This window comes from Danio rerio, chromosome 23, assembly GCF_049306965.1.
Source record: "Danio rerio strain Tuebingen ecotype United States chromosome 23, GRCz12tu, whole genome shotgun sequence".
Classification (NCBI taxonomy): Eukaryota; Metazoa; Chordata; class Actinopteri; order Cypriniformes; family Danionidae; genus Danio; species Danio rerio.
Window position 1 is genome coordinate 10,354,248 of NC_133198.1, and position 22,411 is coordinate 10,376,658.

Genomic DNA, 22,411 nt, shown 5'->3' on the forward strand with positions numbered 1-22,411 from the left:
CAATCAATCTAACAGTATAAATTATTTTCAAATAGAGATGTTGAGTCATCTGGTGAAATTGTTTTTATATAGCAAAATAAAAATTTTCCAATATCGTTAAAACCTAACTGCATGCACAATGTGCGACAGTTGGAACACAGGAATTAGGAAAGGTCAATATAGCTGGCTAGTCAGCTAGTTGATTATTAAAGTCAATTTTTAATTTTTTTTTACTTTTAAATATTTATTTATATTTAAGGAGATGAACGAACGTGTTATATTTAGTAAGCTAGCTAATTTCTTTTTCACAAAACATCATTAAATCCATAAAGGATGATTTGAAAATATTTCATAATAAATGCCAAAACTACTAATATATTTTATTCTTGTACAACTTTATTTATTAGATTTTTCAATAGTCAAAAACATTCACTTTTTCAGAGATGGGTTGCGGCTGAAAGGGCATCAGCTGCGTAAAACCGCTGTGGCGACCCCAGATTAATAAAGGGACTAAGCTGAAAAGAAAATGAATGAATGAATGAAAACATTCACTTACAGGTTTTGTCTTAAATAAATTAAACATTATTAAAATATTGAATTATTGCATTAAATAGCTTTTATTAAAGGTCAAGACAACTGATATATTTTATTTTTTTAAATGTAACTGAAAAAAAAAATTTAATTAAATAAATGTCAAGACAACTATTTTTAAAATACTATTTTTACCAAAATAAAATTTATATATATATATATCAAATCTTTTACATACTAATCAGTTAAGTATCAATGGTGCGAAAATTATAGACAATAGATTTAATAATTGTCATATTAAAAAGTTATGCAGAACCACATTGTTGCCTAAAAGCAAAACTTTTTGGAATTCCTCATTTGAGCAAATTAAGTGAAAAAAAAAGTTTGGAACGTACCTAGTAAATACTGTCTCACTAATAAAGTTAAAGAAGTCACTATAAATTAATACATTAAATTTATCTAGTGAAAGTTGTTAAATTTTAGTTTTAAAGACATGGAATCTACGTGCACTTTCTAATTGTGAATTAGAGGAGGAATCGATAAAACATCTATTTTTTGAATGCACATATACCCTAATATTTTGGTTTGATGTTGAATATCTTATATTTAAAGTTACTAAATTTAAAACTCAGTTATCTTTTAAAGATATTTTTTTTGGATTTGCGACAATAATAACAAAACTTTGGAGCAAAATTTGTTTATTAATTTAATGAGAATATATGGGAAGTACCATGTACACATACCAAAATAGTCCAATGATAAGCCTAATATTTATTTGTTTAAAATTGATCTCAAGCATTATATTAAAACCCTAAAAGACACAAAAAATAAAAAAGGTATAAGAATGTATGCAATTTTGGAATCCTTTTCTTATGTAAATGTTTTCTAATTTATATATCCCCTGTAATTAAAAAAAATATATTTCTGTCTACTGATTTGTTCCTTTGATGTGAAAAAATCTAAACATTGTATTCCTCTTTTTTTTTTTGTATGCTATTGTTCTTGTTATGGATTAAAAAAGAGAGATCACCAAACTTGTTCCTGGAGGTATTGTGTCCTGCAGATTTTAGCTTTAACCCTAATCAAACACACCTGATCAAGCTAATCAAGGTCTTTCTAGGTATGCTGAAACCACCTAGGCAGGTGTGTTTTTGGCAAGTTAGAGCTAAACCCTGCAGGGCACCGGACCTCCAGGAATGAGATTGGTGAACTCTGCAGTAGAGTGTTAAATTTTGAAAAAAATAAAGAAAATGCAGCTTCATATGAATTGCATAGATTTTTTGTAATAACTGTTAGAGAGGGTAAAAACTAGCAGATTATTACATAAAGATTTTTTTATAGAATTTAAAATCTTTGAAGGTATTATTAATTATTAATAATATTATTATTCAGGTCATATACGTTTAAATTAACTAGGTGTATTAATTAATCTTTTCATTACATTTTAGATTAATTGGAAAAATTAAGAAAAAAAAGGTAAATTAAACATTTAAAATAACATGAAAAAAATGCATCTTTAAGAAATGCACTTAACTCGGGGCTCCTGATAAGCCCTATTAGAAGTGTTGACCTCTAACTGATCCTCAATCAGCAGAACTGAATTCTCCTATGGCACTGCAGCTTGATCAAGCACAAGCACTGCCACAGGCCAAACGTCAATCACCTGAAACAAACAGTGCTCATTCCTACAGCGTGACGCCTGCAGCCCTGCCAGCTCACATCAACCAGCACGCATGGGAAACTCTCAAGCTTGCTTTACATACTTAATATCACTGCCCATTTTTCAGTCTTTCATCTTTCATTTTCATGTATGACCCTTGCACAGTTTATAAACATGGACAATTTCAAGTAGGTGCATTTAGTGTAATTTCCTCATTTCTGTCATTTCTCAGTGTGCTTCTATGCTAAAATGAAGCATCAGATATCATCGATTATGCAAATGCAACTTAGACGCCGCTGTTTCATGACAGATATGCTTTAAACTTTGAGTGCAGCAGTGAATATAAGCTTGGGATGATTATAAAAAAAATACAACATGTGAAATGTCATGTAATATTTCACCATTGCCAACATTTGTGGCTTTTTACACTGTAAAACATGCTGGGTTCCACATAATTCCTTCATGCTGCCTCAAAACAATTCGATTAAGTTGACTTTTACAAATTTTAGTGGATTGAACATTGGACAATTAAGTTGTTGCCCAAAAAACTTAAGATTTGTGTTGGTTTAAATTATACTATATAAGAATTTTATACAATGAGTCATTTGTGAATGTACAGTATACTCATTTTCATATTTATATTTAATTCATATTTATTAAATGCTAGATTTAAAACAACTCACATCTATAGAAATACAAAAATATTAAACTAAAAACAGACCTAGATACTGTATATACCTAGAAATAATAAAATGTTTTGCTAGGCTATTTTACCCTGAAAGAGCAAATGTTTATATTTTATTTGAATTTATCAGAGTAATATTTGTATCTATTTTTGCTTGCAATAATATATATTTTTCATTACAGCATTTTTGTACCCCTTGTAGTTTGAAATTTCAAGGAATTTCTCATTTTTAATATACAAGGGTAAAATGTTCTTTATGCAGATTTTGGATATTGTACAATGTGGTTTAAATATCTAATTAGTTAAGAAACTGTTAAACAAATATGTGAACAATTTTTGTTACAGCTCCTTCTAGGGCCAGAATTTGGTAACATTTAATATCTGTCCTGAGAAAGTATCAGTCTCTCACAATCATCGTCAGGCTTGAACTTGCAGTTCACAATTAGCCAAATGGGTAATTTTTGTTGATCTGTAAATTATTTGATGAATATCTGTTTTTATAATTTGTTTAAATGGCTTTTTTGCAATCATTTTTGACAATCTTTGCGATATTAAGTAGGCTTATTTCATTTAAATAGGTGATGTAATAAGACAAGTTAAGGCAAAGTTTTTTCCTTTAAAAAACAAAACAAAAAAAAAGGTGATCACTGGATTTAAGAGGAATAGCTTAAATTCTGACTTCTGATCATTTAAACATAACACGGTATAACTTTAAATGTATCAATTCCTTTACTATAGCGCCACCTAGTGTTAGGTGGATATAAGTTTAAATGAAAAAAAAAAAGTTCAAGAATAGATGCCACTCACACCATAGGCATCTACTGTATCTATAATATGACGTACACCATGGGTCACTTCAGAACCAGACAGCAGCAATCACAGTAACAACACTTATTTACTACAACTAAAATAGAGCAAGTTTAATATTAAAACAATAATAATTAGGAAGACAAAACTAATGTTAGCCGATCTCCACATTGATCTCCTGTAAGGTTATTTGAACTTGATTTAAAGGACGTCTCTGACATTTTGAGTTTCGGCATGTTATCGAGGGGATTTCTACTGAATTTGCTGTTATAAAAATTTTAATGATCTAGAAACAGAATCTTAAATAACAAATAGAGCTGTAAATGTTATATTATTTATATACAGCATTTGCTGTGGGCTTTTTATTTGAAAACTCCTATAAAACATTCAAATGAAGGCAAAGTCCTCTTTGCCAGATGTAATGAAGGAATCGAATAAACCAAATAAACACGGAAGAAAAAAATTATAAACAATATACAAGCGATGTTGCAGCAGCTGATAGGCCTGTATCAGACATCAGTTCATGTATTAATACTGCTAAGTTTATAATACAAATTTATAAGGATTATTTTATATAGTGCAGGGATGGGATGTGTAAATATCATGTTGATATTTTGAAATCTTGCTGCATTTACCTTTTAAATGCATCATTTTCCATTTTTCCTCAATCGTTATCTATGGTGTGTATACTTTGGGTCCTGTTGATTGGTAATAAACATAAAAACCTTTCTAAAAATGTATGTGTTGTTTATATGTTATTGTTCATATTTTACAACTGTTTTTCTTCCCCTGTGAAGAAAACAAATACCAACAACGCTGTTATAAGAGAAATATTTATGTGCTCATATTAGTCTAACTCAGGCTAGAGTGTATGAAAGATGGGCCTGGACCACACAATCAGAAACTTGGCCCACCCTGGGCCTACATCAGATAACAATTTTTTTGCGTGATTTTATAACTGTGAAAGCAGCATAAGATGTGACCGTGAGCTTCAAAAAGAGATGTTTTGGGAAGCCAGGCTCACCTACAATCTTGATTAAAGTATACTATTTAAATAATTTTAAACCATTTAGGCTGCAAAAGATTAAAGAGAAATCACACAACTCACACTATGCTATCTGAACCGCGCTCGGGCCCATTTCCAGGATCTTTTGAGAAGTGTGAGTGCTCTGAATCAGGCTCAGGCACGGTTTACTTGGCCGGCCCTGGCCCGGTTGGAAGAGGTATGTCAGAGCATAGTTTACTTGGGCTCAGGCGCGATAGGCTTGTAGTGTGAGTGCAAAGTGCGTCAGAGCTCTAAACTGAAGACGAGACGTGACTTATGGGATTGTTTCATATGGATTTATTATCATTCTTACTGTTCAAGGAACTGTCGTAGATTATTAAAGATGCAAACCCCTCTCTGCACGACAGCTGCACCTTCAGCAAACCTCCTAATTCCTGCAGCACAAGGACTTTATGATTGTTTATGAGCGTCAAAAGTGCTAATCTGTCTGATCTGGCGAAATATTTGACTGCGTGTCACTGCATCCCAAACGACTAAATCGATATAACTAAAGAAATCTCCACTGTGATGAGCAAAAGTGCTTCTCTACTGAATAGCGCATCATCGATGACGTAAGCGTGCTCAGGCCTGAATGTAATGTGAGTGCAGGCCATCGGGGGAGATAAGAGGGGGGACAATCGTGCTTTGGCCCGGTTCAAGGCTATTGTACATAGTATGAGTATGCCCTGGATGTAGGTTGGGATGAGGAGATTCCAAAGAGCTTGGATGGAAAGTGGGATAGATGGAAGGAAGATCTGAAGTGGATAACTAATTTCCAAGCAGATGTATGAAACCCAACAACTTTGGCAATCATATCCAAGGGCAACTTCACCACTTTGCTGATGCAAGTGAGCAAGGCTATGGAACTGCGAGCTATTTGAGGCGTTTCAATGAGCAGAATGTGGTGCATGTTACCTTCCTGATGGGAAAATCTAGAGTAGCCCCTCTTAAAAAGGTAACAATTCCTAGACTATAGCTATCTGCAGCAGTACTAGCTACTAAGGTAGATAAGCTAATCAAGACCAAACTTCAAATGAGCTTGGGTACTTCCGTTTTTTGGACAGACAGTGAATCTGCTCTGAAATACATAGCCAATTAGCATACAAGATTCCACACCTTTGTGGAAATAATAGTGAATCTGATGAAAGAATCTACAAAATGATCACAGTGGAAAATACAGACACACAAACTAACCTCACAGATGATGTTTCCAGAGGACAGAATTCAAAAAAGTTCGTGGAGAATAGAAGATATATTTTGAAAATCAGAATTGGATTGTACCTCAGGATTTCTTACAGGAACTCGCTCTTTGTGTGAAGATGCTCCATCAGTAAAGAAAGGGATAACTGCAAATGTAATTGTTCAAGATGAAATCAGCCCAACAGACAAATTGATGTCTTATTTTTCAAGTTGGATGAAGCTTAAAGTCACAGTAGCCTGGTACTTGAGATATCTTAAAAGAACTGGCTCTCAAAAGAAAGAATCCAATTTCATCATTCAGTCACTACAAACCATTTACACGAAGCATGGAAAAGGAGCAACAAAAAGGCAAGCAGAACAAGATCTTACTGGGTAAACAAAGACTAAGGGCTCTATTTTGATGATCCAGGCACAAAGTGCAAAGTGCAGGGCGCAAACGCATTAAGGGCGTGTCTGAATCCACGTTTGCTATTTTAAGGACGGAAAAATCCACTTTGCACCATGGCAGTTGGTCTAACAGGGTTGAGCTCATTCTTTTAATAAGTTATAGGTGTGTTTTGAGAATAAACAAATCAGAGTCTCATCTCCCATTCTCTTTAAGAGTCAGTTGCATTGCGCCATAGCGAATTTTTTTATTTTTCATGGCGGACTTTGTAAGTGGGAAAACTGAACGCTTCACTAATGAGAAAACAGTTAAACAGAGCATCTACAGCGCGAGAATGAGAGATGAGCCTGCTCATTCTTTACTTTCACTTTCACTCTCGTGACTAGGGAAACTTGTTGTACACATAGACATCCATTAGCCTATACATAATTAATTTAGTTTGTTAAGCGAAAAAATTTGTTTCAAAACTATTTCTAAATTAATTTCTAATTTCCAGCAAATTAATTAATGAACAATAATAATGAATTGTGCCCAAAAAACTTATATCCTAATAGTTATATCCTAATACACATGCTGTGCCCTATAGGGTCTAAAATCTGACAGGTGGACACTTCACACTTGACAGTTGTTTTAATAAAACAAATATAAATATGCATATAATATATAATACAGTTAATAATAATAACATTATACAAAAGTAAATTGTTATAAACATACTGAAAAAGCCTCACGAGATGAAGAAGGCATGAAAGTGTGGTTTTTATATTTATGTAGGCTAAAAAATAACACTTTTTGTAATATTTGAAACCATTATTTGTTTTTCATATGTAAAGATATTTGTGTATTGCTGTACATCCTATGTGTATTAAGCAATGTTTGAGAAAAGACTCCAAGCTGCACTGGACTATAGACTGGCTTTGATCTGGTTTATTGAACAATCTATTATAGCTCCTCAAAATAGCAACATGCCAGCATTGTGACTTAACACACCTCCTTTTTTAAACCAGCCTATGGGCGCACATTTGAGCGCAAATGCATTTGCTATTTAAATAGCGTGGTGCAAAAATTCAAAATGACTCTTGCGCCAAACTGAGCTGAAACTAGCAAACAAAAATTGCCTCACGCCTTGCGCCGCATTGTGCTGGATGTATGATAGGGCCCTACGTGTTTCAGACTTGGAGATTGCAGAGCTATCAGTTATTTAGTACATTCAAGCTAAACATTTTGCTGAAGAATTTTCCAAGAAATCATCGGGAGAAATCAAGAAGACAAGTCCAATTTACAAGCTTGATCCAGTGTTCAAGGATGGACTCCTTTGTGTAGGAGGATGTCTATCTAAAGCTGCTCTTCCAGAAAAGATAAACCATTGTGCTATTTATCCTAAACAAACTCATATCTCTCTTAATTCTCAGGCACATACATGAGAAGATGGGTCATGCAGGATGAAATCTCATGCTCTCAGAACTTTGTAAAAGGTTTTGGATTATCAATAACAACTCTGCAGCACGTAAAATATAATTAGATGTATTATGTGCAGAAGAAGCAGAGCCAACATACAACAACAAAAGATGGCCGATTTGCCACAAGAAAGATTAGTTGCTGATTAACCCCCTTGCACCAATGTTGGTGTAGATTATTTTGGGCCTACTGGAATTAAAAAAGGAAGGACTACAATGAAACATTATGGAGTATTACTTATTTGTATGACTAGAAGAGATCATCATATTGAAGTTGCTCATTCACTGGACACTGACTCCTGCATCCAAGCCATTAGACATTCTATTTGTAGAAGAGGCCAAGTAAAGCACATAAGGTCTGACACTCGCACAAATATTGTGGGTGCAAAAAAGGAACTAAGGAAAGCCATTGCAGCCCTCAACCAAAGTTACATTCAAAAGACCTTGTGTCATCATGGAATTGGATGTTTCAAGCGCCCTGGAGCATCGCATCATAGGGGTATATAGGAACGCTTCATCAGGTCTACCAGACAAATACTTTCTGTGCTAAAACAGCAAACTCTGACTGAAGAAGGACTGCACACTGTATTATGTGAAGTAGAGGCTATTTTAAACAGTCAACCCAATATCTACAGTGTCTAATGATCCTCTAGATTGGAAGCCTCTCACTTGGAGACAATTCCAGTATTTGGCAGACATATTTTGGAAACGACGGATTCATGAATTTTTGCCTCTCATGCAAGAAAGACAAAAATGGAACAAGGCAAGAAGGAACTTTGCAGTTGGTAATATTGTATTGGTAGTACATTCAACTGCCCCACGTGGGTCTTGGATACTTGGAAGAATTGAAAAGGTCATGCCTGACAAATATGGTAAGAGTTGTCAAAGTAAGAACCCAAACTAACATCCTAGAAAGACCCATAACCAAGTTATGTCTGCTATTAGAGGGTTGATGTCAACTTTTCTCTTCTAAGAACAACTGCAGATAAGTATTAATTTATTTTAGGTAAATTGTTATTTAATTATTTATACTTAAACACATTGTAAATATGACATGGCTCCATCGATAACTTTATTTAATTGTTTTTAAAATAGTTTAAATACAATTAGGGGCCGGTTTTGTATAGGAGACATTTGTTTATTTTATTTAAAGGTTTGTGTTGTTAATCTTGATTACTTTTATTTTGGAGATTTGCACCCCTTGCAGTTTGATGGCCAAAGTCGTTTGATTTTGTTTATTTCATATCAGTTTTTTTTTTTTTTTTTTTTTTTTTTGTTCAACTAACTCAATGAATGCCATAAATGAAGACTTATTGTTCCATGTATTTTTTTCTAAGGAACCCCTCACCAGACCCAAGATGTGGCTAACTTGAAATTTCAATTAAGGATAGTCACAACACATATAACTTGAAAATAAAGTGCAATTTAAAGATTTAACTAGGTTAATTGGGCAAGTTAGGGTAAGTAGGCACGTCATTGTAAAACAGTGGTTTGGTCTGTAGACAGAAAATAGAAAATATTGCTTAAGAGAACTAATAATATTAACCTTAAATGTTTATATATATATATATATATATATATATATATATATATATATATATATATATATATATATATATATATATATATATATATATATATATATAATCTGCTTTTATTCTAGTCAAAAATAAATAAATAAACAAGACTTTACCCAGAAGAAAATATATTATAGGAAATACTGTGAAAAATTCCTTTTTCTGTTAAACATCCTTTGGGTAAATTTTGAAAAAGAAAACAAATTTACAGGAGGGCTAAAAACTTTGACTTCAAATCACAATGAATGCCATGTAGAGTGTGAAACAGGCGTAATCCAAAGGGAACCAAAACTTTTTATTTGTCAAAAGCACAGATTGACAGTGAATGAGGACTCACCTGGTGCTGCATCATAGTTGAGTCGAGTGCAGGTGAGCTCCAGTATCTGGACTGCAGGTGCTCTAGAAGCTCAGCAGCAGCAGGGCTTCTCAAAGTACTGCTTTCCACTTCCTTTCTAAGGAACTTCTTCCTGTTGAGGGAAAAGTGATACGTTGCAATCTAAAGTCACTTAAAAAGGTAGCTAGATGTGTTACTTAGTTACTATTTAAGGAAAGTAATGTGAAAGTATGTGTTATTTATTTATTTATTTAGAGTATGGGCTTATTTAGACCTCTGCATATTTGCAGTTACTAATCATCTAAACTTATTTTCTTTCATTAATGGGTTTAATTCAGTCTACTTTTACTTTCCTTAATTTAATCAAAAGTGTAAATACTTCACCAGTCATCATTACTGATCTGTGCACGCCAGCTACTGGGAGAGAATGGGAGAAAAAAAGAAAAAGTGTTTTCTACAGGGGTGAGTAATGCAGCTTAATTTCACCAAGCCAAGATATGTTTCTAATTATGCATTTAAATACAATTTTGAAATAATAAATCGACTTTAAATAAACAACGACTCAAGCTAATTGGCCATCGTATGGATCGCTGTTACTGCAGCAGTTACCAATAATTGAATTGCCAATCAGTTTACGACAGCCTGTAATAAAGCAAATACACACCTAGTTTATGTTATCATATTTCCATTGTGTGTTTTTGTTGCTATTGTATCTAGCTTAATAAAGAAAAATACATTTTATATCAGAATCAGTTTAAAATCCTTATATTTATATATTTTTTGTTGAATGAGAAAGTCAGTTTTCTATTGGCCTCGTGGCAAAAGTGAATAATTTCAGATTCTCTGCACATTTTTGCGATTTATTTATTTAAAAATGGGGACTGGATACTCAAAAATGTCACTCGCTAAATCAATAACTAAATCATTAGAGATCATAAATATAAGAAACTATTTATTATAAGAGTATATAGGCCTATAAGAGTTTAAGAGTAGGCATTAAAGCCCAACTCTATTTCACCAGCACTTAGCCTATTTTAAAATTTCTAGATATAATCTATCTACATTATTTTGTATGTTTTGTCAACTTGCAGAACTCACTGCATGCCGACACGGCCCTCGCCCCTCGCATAAAAGACTGTATCGCCGTTTTTTTCCCAGCGTGCATGACAGTTCACAACCGGTATTTTCACCGGGAGCAGAGCAGCGCGTCAGCATCACCTCAAGAAGGAGCGGTGCGTGAGGCGCGCGGGTGTTTTCTTTCGCACATGCTCAGTTTGCTTTTTGTTTTAACTACATCAGCGTTGGTTCGGTTGCACATATAGAACAACGTCTGTACTCTGGGATTACCTCTCTCAATAAATACACTTGCATAGAAAGTAAATCGTAACCTATCTCAAAGCATTTACTGGCGATTAGCCTATTAGGGCAAGTGCCCCTGGAAATGGGGTCTAGCCCCTGGTATTTACTATACTGCTACTTTTTCATGTGGGATGTTTAAAAACGTTGTAGCTATATACTGTAATGTAGTAAATATGTGTTATTTTTAACACATTTTTTAACATACTGGAGTCTACCAGAGTTTGTTTCATGTTAGGCTACTATTTTGGTGAACATGTTTAACTTTTGGTTTTAAGCCTAGTACATCAGGACTGTAATTTGTTATGTGCTATTCGACATTTTGAACACCAGATGGCCGCAGAAGATAGTAAAAATTAAGCTTTTTTTGCGACAGTTCAAATGTACTTCCCAAATCTTTGCACCACGCCCAGTACTTTTGCCTTTGATGACAGTGAACTCCAATACTACTGTATTAACCTGCGTACAGTAAAGGCTAGCCTATCAAACAACACCACTGTTTCATGCTATTCAGAGTAGAGGAAACGACGTTTTAGAGTTGATTTACTGTATTATACAGATTACAGTATTTAAATATTGTTACAGTTTACCGAAAATACCCCAACAATGTCATAACGGCTGAGAATACACGTATATCTTTACAGGGTTATGGCCCTTAAAAAAGAAGATATTCATAAACATCCATTAACTGCTGTTGAAGATCTGCAAAACACATATCAGCATACCGCATGTCAGCAAACTTGGGTCTACTTAATGCTCCCATAATAATTAATTGCATTATTAAGAAAGCTAATTGTTTTAATTATAAATTAAATGTATGTTTAAGACATATGGTACAGGTGAATTAGGTAGGCTAAATTGTTCGTAGAGTATGAGTGTGTGTGTGTGTGTGTGTGAATGTGTGTGGATGTTTCCCAGAGATGGGTTGCAGCTTGAGGGGCATCATCTGCGTAAAAACTTGCTGGATAAGTTGGCGGTTCATTCCGCTGTGGCGACCCCGGATTAAAAAAGGGACTAAGCCGACAAGAAAATGAATGAATGAATATTATTATTAAAACCTTATTGTAAGTATTTGCAATAAATACACCAGCAAAGATCAGGTTAATTTTCACACATCTCAAAGGTCACTTTTCATTATAGAAACTTGAACATGTAAGACAGTGTGTAAAAATATTTGAAAAATAAAATTAAATAAAAAATAATATGCTACAACTCCACTAAAAATATTTCTCGATCATGCTTTATTTTGATGGCCCATTTGATGAATTTAAGTTACATTGCATCTAAATGCCAACTAATTCTCATTAGATTATAAGTCCACTGTTAGGTTAGGGTTAGTGATAGGGTAAGTTGACGTATTTGCAAAGTTTCTTATAGTCAGTTAAATGTCTGTTGAAGGAGCAGTATCCACAGATATTGAGCAGACGGTCTACTAATACTCAAAAGGACCATAAAAATAAAGTGTTAGCTATATCTCTGTCAAAAATAGAAAAATGTGCCAATTTTAAGTTAGGATTCTCTATAAGAAAACAAATCAAGTATACTTTTTATTACATTTCTTAAAAAGTATGGTAAAAAGTAGACTCAAAATATATGTTCCTATTTGAAAAGAAAACTAACACTTGAATAAAACACAAAAGACAGTAAGATACATTTTTAGGTAAACACTTTTATTTTCGGTAGCAAAAACAGCACCTAAGAAAAAAGGATACACAATGGGCAACTTCTCGTTTGCCAAAAGTACAATGAAATGATCTCTAATAAACAGGCGAACCGCATGGATCTACCACTAACATGCTAGCAATTTAGCACAAATGCAATCATATCCCTTCATTTGCTTAGCATGTTGAGCAATTCAGCTAAACGGCTAGCTGCAGTTAGTGGCACATCGAGGATTGTCCAGCCTACAGACGTGTTGTGCCATGTTGTGCAAGGTAAGACATGAAGACAGTTGTGCGGTGCGGTGGCCTGAAGACGTGTGTTTTTAGTGATGTGGATTAAGGCACGACAAGAGCGGTGAGATTATTTGGTCCCTCTGGAATTCTTTGGTCAGTGTGAGTGGCTTTCAACCTGCTTTATGGCTGCTTTTCTGTCTAGAGCTTTGGGCCGCAGCCATAATGGTTGAGAGGGAAGGTCATGAAGAGGCGTGACGTTTAGTGGACACAACTGGGGGAAGGACTTGCTCAATCTTGGACTACTTCAGAGGACTCGGACACAACTCTGCCATCCTTGGTCTCGATCATCTTGATCACGACGCTCTTCTTGGTCTGAGAGACGGTGTCGCTGTAGCCGCTGCCTGAGCTGTAGCCACCGCTGTATCCGCCGCTGTATCCGCCACCATATCCTCCAGATAAACCGCTGGAGTAACCGCTAGAGTAGGTGCTGTAGCTGCTGCCGGCACTTTCCATAGGATATCCACCATAGCTCGCTATCGGGACAGAAAGATGTAAGATGTAGATTCTGTAGAGGACAGTTCATTGCATTGAATTATTATGTGAAGGAAGAGTCTTGAAAGGAGTCAAACTTACTGCTCTGTTTTGAGATATTGATGGCCTTGATTCCAGTTGCCAGTCTGTTAAAAAAAGAGTGGGAAAAGCAATGACTATCTTGTACAGAAATCTCAAATTATGAAGCAATTATAGTTCTGATTGGTTGAGCTATGTTTGAAGCTGTGGTAAAATACAAACATAAACCTGTGACTGTTGCCTGGTACTGACCCAAGGAAACTACATTTGCTTTAAATTTATTTTAATGAAATTACCATTGTGTAAAAGCAATAAGCCCTGAAGACATGGTTTACAGTAAATGTATAGAACTCTGTGTCATGTACAACAACTCCCCTTAGCTGTTACAAATTAGCTGTGAGCCACAGCTACTTGAGGATTATTGATTCTATACAGCAAGTGTGCATTTGCTGAACTCACCTGTCCTCTTCTCCTTCCAGGAGCTTCCTGTAGGTGGCGATCTCGATGTCTAGGGCTAATTTTACATTCATCAGGTCCTGATATTCTCTAATCTGGCGTGCCATGTCCTGCTTGGCTCTCTGGAGGGCATCCTCCAGGTCCTTAATGCGGCCCTTGGCATCTCTTACTGCCATCTCGCCGCGTTCCTCTGTCTCTGCGATCTGGTTCTCCAAGTTGGCTCGCTATTGAAATGAAAAATAATAATAAAAAATAAAGATCAGTTTCACTCCTTGCATAATACTGAAAAGAATATTTGACATCTTGCAGTTTTTGTAGTTGCGTACCTGTCCTTTTACTGCATCGATTTCCGACTGCAATCTCTGGATCATGCGGTTAAGGTCAGCGATTTCTGTCTTTGTTGATCTAAGGTCGTCACCGTATTTGTTTGCAGATGTCTGCATCTCCTCATACTGAAGAACAAAAAACGAGTACATCTTATGAACTTCAATGGTAACAGTTGAGAACAGCTAAAATAAGAATTGACTTGAAAGGTAGCTTACCTTAGACTTGTACCACATCTCAGCCTCAGCCCGGCTTCGGTTAGCGATGTCTTCATACTGAGCGCGGACTTCAGCAACGATGGCGTCCATGTCGAGATTCCTGCTGTTGTCCATCTCCACCACGACTGAGGTGTCCTTGATCTGAGACTGCAGCTCACGGATCTCCTATAAATCCATAACGAGAGAAAGCAACGTTATTAAAATGGGATTTGTCTCACATCAGTGAACCATATATTTGGTGGGATTCTCCAGTGATAATTTACCTCCTCAAAGATCTGCCTGAGGAAGTTGATCTCATCAGTGAGACTTTCCAGCTTGGCCTCCAGCTCAACTTTATTCATGTAGGCCTCATCAACATCCTACAAAAAGCAATTTAAGATTTAAGCAAGGGATTTTGGAGTAATAAACACAGTTTGCTTTGTATAAGAGGCAGTCTACAAACCTTCTTGATGAGCACAAACTCGTTCTCACATTCTGTGCGCTTGTTGATTTCATCCTCATATCTGAAGAGAGATGAAGAAACAGAAAGGTTAGATGTTATAGTGGTCTATTAAATGAGTTTTGTACACTAGAGGGCAGCAGTGCTACACATTTGTCACAAAAAGTGCTGAACTATTTCTGGATCGACTTTTTGTCTCTCATGGGCCTCATTATTAATCAGATTTGTCTAGAGATCCATGAAAGGTGCTGCGTTGATGTTTGTTCAGTTGGTGTAAATCTATCTGAATCATGCTGACGCCCATTTAATTGCAGCACAAAGTTGTTTTTCAATGGTATATTATGTTATTCAGTGAAATGCCTATGATATGATTCAAATCTGAAAAAGGCTGGGCAATGGGCAAGTATAGGGAGTGACTATGGTTGTGTATCAGTTGCCTAAAACCCTGTTGGATTATGAATTATGTCTATTCCCATCAGACCTTAAAACAAGTTTTCCCTTGCCTTTCCTCTTTTATTCTACGAAGTACACCACTAAAGCCTTCTTTGACCAGGTTTTAACCAATATGAGACTTTTACGCACTTGTTTTTGAAGTCCTCAACGAGACCTTGCATGTTGTGCAGGTCGGCCTCCAGCTTCATTTTGTCATTGCCAAGGCTGTCGAGCTGTCTGCGCAGGTTGGCGATGTAGGCCTCGAACATGGCATCGATGTTGGAGCGTGTGGCTGTCTGGTTCTGGAGCAGGCTCCATTTAGTCTCCAGCATCTTATTCTGCTGTTCCAGGAAACGTACCTACATTGGCAGAATGAGAATAAAGGTTTTGTCTCAATCCAGGCACAAATGAAAACCATACTTGGAAGTAAGTGCAACTTCAGAAAGTAACCCCACCCCCAGACCGATGCTGCAGAGGCAATTTAGAATCAGGGTTCTAGAAGTGCAACCATATGCCAACATATTGCTTGTGTGGTTAAGTGATCTTCACAAAGGAAAGCACTGTTTTCCTTAAATAACAAGGGATGCATGTGTTTTCAGTTTGTAATGCCCCCCCCTTCTGGAAATGGTGACGCATATTCCAGTAGGACATTAGTATGGATAACTATATCTCTTTTTATAGACTGAAATGAGACTATCAAAGAAGTTTTGATCCACTCAGTTAATATTTAAGTGATAGCAGGAAGATACCAGCTCTGATCTCCTGTAGTCCTTTAAAGGAGTGTGTAAACGACAGGCGGAGAGCAAATAATACCATGATAAGACTTTAACAGCTCGAGGTGAACATTGAACACACAACTAGGTTACAGTAAAAGTGTCACTGAGCCAGCTGACTTTACTGATCATCTGTCATATTCAAAACAGATGGAGCGTTAATCAAATAATGCAAGGCAAAGGAGACTATTATAATTAAGAGGAAGGACATAAATACTTAAGAGCTAAATGTGTGACAGAATATTTCCTCTTCTTGTTGCCTTGCTGTTACGTAATCTATCTAGTACTATCCAGCACATGACCCTGGTTCTTCAAATTAAATATTAACTACAAAAGAATGTGACATTTAGTTGATTGTACATTTTGTTTGGATTCTGGAAATGTAATGCATGGCTTGTAATGATAAGATGTATAAAACAGGTTTCAGGTCCTGCAGGGCGTCCTTTTTTGGGTGTGGACTCTTCAGAAGGGTTTCAGAAGCGCCTCAAGGCATCTCATTTAAATGAAAAGCCATCACACTCTGACCATGCACACACCCTTTTCTACTCGCCCTTACTTTCTCAAGTGTTTAAACCCAATATATAGTTTCTGTTCCACTCTAGACTAACTTTTACAGACTTTTTAAGCAAGAACGCAGTCAGTTTTTCCACTTTTCTGACCATACTGACCACTTGTGTAACTCCAAAAAAAGAAATGTCAAACCTACCTTGTCAATGAAGGAAGCGAAGCGGTTGTTGAGGGTCTTGATTTGCTCTTTCTCCTGGGTGCGGACAATTTGGATGTTGGGGTCGATCTCCAGATTCAGAGGTGCCAGGAGGCTCTTGTTGACGGTGACTGCTTGAATTGGTGCCACAACTCCTGCACCCATTCCGGTACCCATGCCCATGCCAAGACCGTAGGCTGAAGAGCTAGAGATGAAGCCACTACCACCTCCCATTCCAGCTCCCATGCCCCGATTGACACCTCCATAGGAGCTGCGTGCACTGTAGCTCTGCCGGCTCATGCTGGGACCGGAGTAAGACAAACTGCTGAAGTTGCGTGGGATAGATCCAGAGGAAGAAGACTTGACGGTGTAGCTGGTTTTCTTGCTGTAGGTGGACATCCTGCCTTGTGTGTTTTCTGTCTTGTAGAGAATGACCTGGAGCAAAGGGGGAGCGAGAGCAGCAGATATGAGCCTTGTCTGCTGTGCTGGAGAAACTCGAGCAGATAGAGAGAACGGCTGACTCTGTCTTGCTCTTTATGCGCTGGACACGGAGTGGGTGGAGCCAAAGGAGGGGTCTGATTGGTCGGTGTTTAGGTGTAGAAGGTGGGTGTGGCTGAAATTCAATCCAACATTGTCCTGCATTCCTAGTCTAACCAGTACATGGATCTTTTTTGTAATTCAATATGACCAGAAACAGACATTTTCTGGGATAATTAAGTGCTTGAAAAACTAGTGACCCTCCCTCAGTTTGTTCAAGTTAATATACCTTGTTTTATTTTGTACAAAATGAATCACACTTTTAATAAAAGCCAAAATACCAACATTTTAAAACGTTGTATGTCAGTAAAATTAAACATTAGTATTGAAATCCTTCAATGCAAGGCCAGGATCTACAAGGCAATGAATGTTCACACTGAACTAGCATGCATCTATTGATTTGCCTATTCAAATAAGACATCTGGAGGGCTTTGAATTTCACTCTAAACCTTTGACAGCTCAAATATTTTAACTCTCAGCACTTGAAGCTGTACAAAGAGGAACATGTGGCTTCCAGTTATGCTTTATCATTACCTACAGCAGCCAACTAGCTTTAGATATGAGGCATTCTCTACTATAAATATTACACTATAACACCCAACACTTAACTTTATTAAATGAAATGAGTGTAGTTAACTCAAAATTTACTGAAAGTTAATTCTACTCATTTGAAAAAAGTTTTTGTTTTCAGAACACAGTTTTTATTTTTACTCAAATGGTTTGTAGCAATTGGTTTCCTCAAACGGTTTGGGTACTCTTCATTTATTAAGCTTTAGTGTGCTAAAATGTATTTGTTTACTCAAATGGATTAAGTTCACGGCACTCATTAGGATTAGTTTTTGAACTTAAATGGTTTGTTGCAATCGGTTTTCTCAAATGGTTTGAGTTACCTTAACTTTTTGGGCTTTACAGTGTATGATTACAGCATAAACACATGGATATTTAAGCGGAATATGATAGTATGTAATATTTAACTTGACAAGCAGGAACAGTCCTACCTGAAACTGGACCACCAATAGTTTCTCAGCCTCAGTAAAGCAATACTTGACAGGTTTTAAAACCCAGCTCTAAGGACCTGAAGCCCCTTGAATTCCAAAGGCCTCATAAAGTTAGCCAGGTTTATGTTCGTGCTGTGTTAATGGTTAAATAACCAGAGGTTTGCTTTTTAAAACACGGTTTAAAATGATGAGGCTCTTATTAGGCTTGAGTTTTGGCAAGTGCTGTGATATTTTATGATACAGGGGAGGCTGGATGATAAGGTTAGATCAGGGGCGCCCAAACTTTTTCTTACAAAGGGCCAAAAATCAATCTTGATTGAGGCTAGTGGGCCGAAGGTAAATATAGTTGCCATGGGTGATTTCCTAATTTATTTAATAATATTTAAAAATGACTACAAAACATTGCTTTGTATTAAATAATACAGTATATAGTATTTTACATTTTATAATAAAGTTATTACAGTAAAAACAAAACCCATCTCATTTACAACTGAATTACGCTAGTTTTGCCTTGATTTGCTCGCTAATGTCTTCTGTTTAGTTCTCTCTTTATCGAGTTACAAATTAGATTCATTTACAATATTTATTTGAAACATTTCATTTTAGTTTGCTTTTTGTAGCTCAGCAATAAAACAAAGAAACAAAAGAATGTTATGTTAAATTAGAAATGACAATTTCTGTGTTAAAGGCATTTGCGCTCATCATTCTCATTCTCTTCTCAGATGGATGGTGGGCCAAATCAAAGGTTACAATGGGCCAACTTTGGCACATGGGGTCGTATTTTGGGCATATCTGGGTTAGATGTTCTTCAGATTCAGTTATGCTACTTTATTTGTCTGTTTGAAGATTTGCAATCTTTTAGTGCTTTGGACTTAAACAGTATAAAGTAATGGGCATTTACAGGCTTCCGCCCACCAATGAACTGAATTCTACAAGTACTGAAGTATCTGTCTAAACAAATTAGACCTGCCTTGACCTGTTCCTCCAGCGCAGTCTATTTTCACTGACCACTTATTTCATCACCAGGTGTTTCTATGGTTGGGTCATCAGGTGTGGCCTGAGCTTTTACATTTCAAAGGCGTCATTAGTGAAGACAAAAATGTTAAGTAAAATCACTTGAGTTTCTACTGAACAGGAATTACTCGCACGTGTCAAACGTGACAAAAAATCTCGCCACCTTAAGCAATGTGTGATGACTTTTTATTACTGCATAATACTTCAAGCTAGAACATCTACAACAAGTGTCTGATTTAATCAGCTGTATCTTAAGATCATCTTTGCTTTCATCATCTTCATTGGTTTTCAGTCATGGAGTCATGATATCTTTAGGCGCTGGCCTTTCCTAAGATTACAGAATCCCGGCTATTGTTTTTGAGAGGAACCAGGGAAAACTTGATCAGGCTCACTTTTTCCATGCAGATATAATACACTGCTGTATTTGCATACATGCCTGATAGTAATTGTGTCTACATTGAATCTAAACAATTAGACTGCCAAAATGCTTTTCTTACTTAGGATTTTTGTCTTTTTACAGTCCAAATATCTAAAAAAAAAATCCTAAATCTGCATATTAGCATATTATTTCTTAAAACAAGAGCATATGTTTGGCTTGTCTAGAAAATGTGTGTAAGAAAAGCATTTTGTTTTTGCTGTGCAATTATAAGACCTTTATTTATTGTTTGAAATAATATTAGGCTAAATAATGTGCCAACGAGGTAAGCAAAATAATCTTGTTTTTTTTTTTCTTTTTTGCTTACCCCATTTGCAGATTATTTTTGCTCGTTTTAAGGAATGACTTACTTAAGTTTGGCATATTATTTCTTAAAACAAGACCATATGTTTGTCTAGAAAATGTAAGAAAAGCAATTGTTTTTTGCAGTGTAATAATAAGACCTTTATGTATTATGTTTAAAATAGCTTTTTGAAAATAAGAATCAATTAATTCATGCAAAACAAGGCAAAATAATGATCATAAATACTGTATATGCAATATATTCAAATAAAAGTAATCTAGAAGAAACAAAATTAATATATGAGTAATAACTGAGCCATCCCATTTTGGTGTCAGCATCAAATTAAATGCACTACAGTGATTTCATACATATAGAAAGCGTATTAAAGTTGCAAGTACAGACTTTTCATGTTTTAAATAACGTGTAATCACAGAGCGACACGGTGGTGCAGTAGGTAGTGCTGCCGCCTCACAGCAAGAAAGTTGCCGGGCCAAGCTTTCTGTGTGGAGTTTGCATGTTCTCCCCACATTCGCGTGGGTTTCCTCCGGGTGCTTCGGTTTCGCCCACAGTCCAAAGACATGCGGTACAAGTGAATTGGGTAGGCTAAATTGTCTGAAGTATAGGAGTGTGTATGGATGTTTCCCAGAGATGTGTTGCAGCTGGAGGGGCATCCGCTGCGTAATAACATATGCTGAATAAGTTGGCAGTTCATTTCACTGGTGACCCCAGATAATAAAGGGACTAAGCCAAAAACGCTTTTCTTACTTAGGATTTTTGTCTTTTTATAGTCCAAATATCTAAAAAAATCCTTAATCAAGAAGCATTTTCTAAAAGCCAAACATACTGTCTTGTTTTAAGAAATAATTTGTAAAAAATAAGCGAGTCTTTGCTAAAACAAGCTAAATAATCTGCCACCCAGGTGAGCAAAATAATCTAGTATTTTTTTTTTCTTATTTGCTTAATCCATTAGCAGATTACTTTGCTTGTTTAAGGAATGACTTAAGTTTAGCATATCATTTCTTAAAACAAGAACATATGTTTGGGTTGCCTAGAAAAACGTAGTAAGAAAAGCATTTTTTTTTTTTTTTTGCTGTGCAATAATAAGATCTTTATTTATTGTTTAACATAATATTAAGCTAAATAATCTGCTAACAAGGTAAGCAAAATAATCTTGATTTTTTTTTCTTTTTTGCTTACCCCATTGGCAGATTGTTTTTGCTCATTTTAAGGGATGACTTACTTAAGTTTGGCATATTATTTCTTAAAACAAAACCATATGTTTGGCTTGTCTAGAAAATGTAAGAAAAGCAATTGTTTTATGCAGTGTAATAATAAGACCTTTATGTATTATGTTTAAAATAGCATTTTGAAAATAAGAATCAATTAATTCATGCAAAACAAGGCAAAATAATGATCATAAATACTGTAGATATTTAATTAAAAGTAATCTAGAAAAAACAATATTAATATATAGGTAATAACTGAGCCATTTTGGTGTCAGCATCAAATTAAATGCACTACAGTGATTTTATACATATAGGAAGCATATTGAAGTTGCAAGTAGACTTTTCATGTTTTGAATAACATGTGTAATCACATGCAATCACGTTTAATTAGCATTTAATGTAAGAGGTAAATGCATGTAAAAATTAAAAACATACCTATTCTGACATGTAATAAGTGATCATAAGCGAATGGTCAAAGTAAAATGACCATAAACAAGTATTTTGGGGAGCACTGTGATCTTATAATAGTCTTTAAATATGTCATCAAGTGATTCTTGCTCTAAAAATGTCTGAAGAGATCAATTTGGTATATAAACTACTTTGCATTACACTGAATGACATTTCAGTGAGCGTCCTTTGTAAATCACAATAAAAATGTACTATAGTCATTTTGAGCAGGCAAAAATAACAACAAAAGACATTCCAGTGAAATAATGTGAATAATGAATAAATAAATTTTTAATTAAAACCATTCTCTTTTTGCCATGTTTCATATAACTTAACACACTTCTGTTTCTCAAGCAAAGCTTGCTTCAAGGGTGTATTAGATTAGTTGTTTATAAGAATTTGTACCAGCTTTCTAAAATGCCTCATTTAATGTTCTCAACCATGACAGCCCCGAAGGAGGCATTCATGTTTGCTTTCCACTGAAACTGAGATATTTTAGTATGACAGTGTGCCTATGAGTCACCCAGTCAGCCCAGAAAGTGAATTACAACAATATCTCTCTGTAAGACACAATGTGATACTGTACATCTTTTGCATTTATGCCCGGTGAACTGCAAAAGTGGACCATGGCTAAACAGTAGTCA

General features: G+C 35.6%; 1 protein-coding gene across 1 annotated transcript; it reads right to left on the reverse strand.

Moving 5' to 3' along the window:
- Window positions 1-12,669: 12,669 nt before the first annotated feature.
- Window positions 12,670-17,299, reverse strand: krt8 (keratin 8). The gene is given in 9 exon segments (NM_200080.2): window positions 12,670-13,444; window positions 13,545-13,588; window positions 13,941-14,161; window positions 14,264-14,389; window positions 14,480-14,644; window positions 14,743-14,838; window positions 14,922-14,982; window positions 15,501-15,709; window positions 16,830-17,299. Coding segments are annotated over 9 exon segments (1,563 nt in total). The 5' UTR covers window positions 17,226-17,299; the 3' UTR covers window positions 12,670-13,199.
- Window positions 17,300-22,411: the final 5,112 nt, after the last annotated feature.